Below are 4,564 nucleotides of genomic sequence, written 5' to 3'. Positions count from 1 at the left end.
TAGAGAGCGCCGACCCCTCTGGAGATGTAGAGAGCGCCGACCCCTCTCGAGATGTGGAGAGCGCCGACCCCACCGGAAACCTGGGAGGTGAGGCGGCGAACCCCGCTCCCACGAAAACACCGGAACCAGCTCTGAAGTTCTGCTCGGCAGCGACCGGGCCGGGCACCGCAGACTGCCTCCGGAACCGTCCACCGCGGCGACGGCGGCGGGACGGTGGATGGACGGAGAGGAGCTCGTCCATCACAGCACGAGGAAGGGAAAAAACAAAAATGGGTGAGTTTGCCGAGTGAGAACCCTGCCCGCTGGGTTCTGTTCTGGTCGGGTCGTACTGTTAGGATTTGTGGTCGGAGCGAACCCAGAGTGCAGAACAGGGACTCAACTCGGCAGATATACAAAAATAGGTTTTTAATGATAAATGAAAAGTACAAAATAAATATGCTGACGGGGCAGCAAAACTTACATAAACAAGGAGGGAGGCACGGGGAACTCGGGAGACACGAGGAACTCGAGGAACCAGGAAAACAGAGAGACTCAGGAGACTCAAGGAAGCACACCCAACGAAGACGACCCGACAAAGGACAAGACAGAATAGGGTGACTTAAATACAAGGAGAAAACGACATGATGACAAACAGCTGGGACGAGACACAGGTGGCAACAATGGAAACTAACGAGGAGCACGAGGGAAACAGACACACCGGGCCACAGAAAACTAACATCCTTACAATATTTAGTTGGTTTTTACTGTTTTTTGTTTGTTTTTATTTTTGTACAGCACTTTGGACAGCTGCTATGTTGTATTTTAAGTGCTTTAGAAATAAATTGGTATAGTATGGTATGGTAAAGCACTTTGAGTGTCTTGACAAGATAGTTGGGTGTGTTTTGCATATGTTAAAAGTCTACTTTTGAGATTCCCACAGGAGGTTGGCTTGAAACACAGCAGTGAATGCTACCTATGGGACAGATCTGGTTGGCAGGCCATAGACAGAGGCAGTCCTCTGGATGGGGGACAAAACATTTCTAACTTAAAGAAGCTGGTCCAGATGACATTATGTAACCTTTTTTGTTATCTACGTGGATAATTGAGCTTACAATCCTTTTTTTTTTAGTCCTAATGTAGTTTTTTTTTTTTTTTTTTTTGACAGCTCTGGTCGAGGAACATGTCTGGACAATGATCCTCTGAAACGAGACTTTCTGTACCCAACGCTGGCCCCAGGACAGGTGTACAATGCTGACGAACAGTGTCGCTTCCAGTATGGAACCTCCTCGCGCCAGTGCAAGTATGGGGTAAGAAATTAGCATTGTTATCCAGCTCTGATACACACATTTTCCCCATACTGACCTGATGGGATGCCTGTTCTTTACTGTGCTACTTATTTTATAAAACACTTTAAAACCAGGGAAGCATGGTGGCACAGTTGGTAGAGCTGTTGCCTCTCAGTGAGAAGGTCAACGGTTCAGATCCCTGCCCAGGACTTTTCTGGGTCGAGCTTGCATGTTCTTTCCATGCATGTGTGGAATTACTCTGGGTACTCCAGTTTCCTCCCACAGACCAAAATCATGCAGGTTAGGTTCATTGGTAGCTCTAAATTATCCCTAGATGTAATTGAGAGTGTGAATGGTTGTTTGTTTCATTTGTCTCTATGTGGCCCTGTGATGGACTTACGACCTATACAGGATTTACCCGGCCTCTCGCCGTGATAGCTGGATATAGGCATCAGTGACACCCATTACCCAAAAATGGAAGAAGTGGGTAAAAGATAATGGATGGATGGGTGGATAAACAACAAATAAAAAACATGTTTGTTGTTTAAACAACAACCTTGTTGTTGTTTAAAAGCAACAACAAGGCCAGCCAAAGTGCAGTACAGTAAAAATAATCAGGCAAAGGACAAAGGATAACAAGCATTACGCCAATGTCCCCCATCTCTGAGGGATTTATATAATGAATATTTGTAGTTTTGGAGATGAGTGTTTCTTTGGACTGGAATTCAACAGTAGATGCAAGTAAACCTTACAGTTTGTGGCACAAGCTATTCAAGTGGGTTGTAGTTACACTGTGTAGAAGAACAGTTGTAATTTATTATCATTATTGTTTTGTTTTTTTTTGTTTTGTTTGTTTGTTTGTTTCTCTGAGGCAGCTCAGAATGACAGATCCTGATGAGTGAAGAAAGTAATTTTATCTACCATCAGGTGCAATGGTGGAGCCAGAGGTTGGTCAGTGGTGGCCTTGGCTTCCATAGGTTCATCTTCAGCCACCCCAATCATTTGAAGAAACTATACCTTTAAGCAAAAAAAAAAAAAAAAAAAAGGTTGTAAGCACAATCATCCAGGTAGATAACAACAAAAAAGGTTAACTCATGTCATCGGGACCAGTTACTCTTCAGTGAGAAACGTTTTATCCCCCATCCAGAGGACTTCCTAGGTTTATGGCCTGCCAACCAGATCTGTCCCATAGGTAGCCTTTACTGCTGTGTTTCAAACCAACCACCTGTTGGAATCTCAAAAGTAGACTTTTAACATGTGCAAAACACATCCATCCTAAACAATCAGTCATCAAGTACAATATTCTAATGTTTTAGGCCAGATGGCTCACTTCATTTAATATTTTTTGTTGTTATCTACCTGGATGATTGAGCTTGCAACCTTTTTTTCTGAACCACTTTGGCCTTGGTTATCCTCAGGCTGTTTCTGTGAGTAGCAAGTTGGCCTCTGGCCTAAAATATTGATCGTGCGGCTCATCCATCAATCAGCCAATTGTGTGTCATGTCCAATCTTATTTTGAAAAACTGCGATAGAGCGAGTCCATGAAAAACAAACCCATGAAGTAGCGAGGCTATACTGTATTCATACATGTTTTGAAACTGTTCTTATTTTTCTAGTTTTTGAAGTGTATATTTAATGTATATTGCTGATTTTTTTCAGTAACATTTGATTTATTATTGTGTAGGTTCAATAAAGAGATGGTCATACATTAATTGGTTTAATAATAAGGGGTTTTGTATACTTTATTTAAGACAATGTATTTAAGGCACTCCCCCAAGGGGGAGTGGTAGCACAGAGGTGGTGAGTGGTGGCACAGCTGTTAGAGAACATCGGCCTGTGATCTGAAAGTCACAGGTTCAACTCCCTGGACCGACAACATCAAAGTGTGGGTGGAAAAGGTGAAACACCCACACCTTCCTCCACCTTCATTTGCCCCACTCTGGGCCCTTGAGCAAGGCCCTTAATCCCCATCATCTGCTCCCAAACAGGTCTCTCTTGAAAATTACTTCTCGTGACTCAATGAGACTGCCTGTGTAAATAAAGGGTAAATAAAAATACAAAATAAAAAATGTAATAGTTCATCTGGGTGAGACTGGTGTCTGCAATAGAAAAGCAAGCATTAAATCTGTCATTCTTTGGGTCATAGGTTCTATGTGGAAGTGTTTATGCAGAAAAGTGGCTGCTGTACACTTCTCTGCTGAGAAGCAGTAGACCAAGAATGTTAGAAAATACAGCCATCTTTATAACAGTTGCAACAAAACTTCCAAAGATGGTTAAAAAAAATAAAGAAATGTAAAACGATAATCAAAGCACTCGTGGGAGAAGACTGCATAGTTTTGTGCACAGAGACAGCACAGAGGCACTGGCAGCAATCCCTGGCTGTGTATGCCTTAGGTTGGTGGTATAGGCACATGTTACATGCATTTGCTCATTATTTTGAACCACCTTTCAAAAATGATGGCAGTTTTATGACAAATTTGTGCATCTCCTCGGTTAACAACAGAAATACCAAATTCTCTTCATCTACGTCCTTTGTCTCCAACAGAAAAAAATACATATAAGCAAAATGTCAGATCATCTGTCCATGAAGTGAATCTCTGTCCTGGGCCTTCCTTGGGGTCTCCTCCCAGTCGGACATGCCCGAAGCGCCTCCCTAGGGAGCCGTCCAGGGGGCATCCTTACCAGATGCTCGAACCACCTCAACTGGCTCCTCTCGATGTGGAGGAGCAGCGGTTCTACTCAGAGTCACTCCTGGATAACCAAACTTCTCACCCTATCTCTAAGGAAGAGTCCAGCTACCCTGTGGAGGAAACTCATTTCAACCGCCTGTATCCGCAATCTAATTCTTTTGGTCACTACCCAGAGCTCGTGACCATAGGTGAGGGTAGGAACATAGACCGACCGGTAAACAGAGAGTTTTGCCTTATAGCTCAGCTTTCTCTTCACCACAATGAACCGGTACAGAGTCTAGGTATAAAATCCAACATTTTTCAGTCAGGTCATACGGACAGTTTCTTTTTTTGTGCTGAAACGTTTTGCCTTTGATCCGGAAGGCTTAATCAGTCAAGGAAACGCACAACAAAACTGATTCTTTCTCAAACAGCTTACTCCAAAGTGGAACAAATCAGTTCTGCTTGTGATTAGATGGTCTCTTTGGTACGCCCATCCTCCATTGCCGGCCCTCTTCCTTGTTGACAGTCTTGTCAAACTGGTTGAAAACAACAAAGTCCATGCTCAATAATCCAGGTATAAAATCCAACATTTTTCAGTCAGGTCATCTGGACAGTTTTTTTTTTTTT

At 43.2% G+C, this 4,564-nt stretch overlaps 1 protein-coding gene across 1 annotated transcript in view; it reads left to right on the top strand.

Annotated features, from left to right (window-relative positions):
- adamts6 (ADAM metallopeptidase with thrombospondin type 1 motif, 6) overlaps positions 1-4,564 on the top strand; it is a 337,746-nt gene that overhangs the window by 131,406 nt on the left and 201,776 nt on the right. The window contains exon 10 of the mRNA XM_037692553.1: positions 1,145-1,286. Within this exon, the coding sequence (XP_037548481.1) occupies positions 1,145-1,286 (142 nt within the window). The remainder of the gene's footprint in view (positions 1-1,144; positions 1,287-4,564) is intronic.

Source organism: Nematolebias whitei, chromosome 18 (genome assembly GCF_014905685.2).
Source record: "Nematolebias whitei isolate Nwh7 chromosome 18, NemWhi1, whole genome shotgun sequence".
Taxonomy (NCBI): domain Eukaryota; kingdom Metazoa; phylum Chordata; class Actinopteri; order Cyprinodontiformes; family Rivulidae; genus Nematolebias; species Nematolebias whitei.
This window is presented reverse-complemented; position numbering and strand designations above follow the sequence as displayed.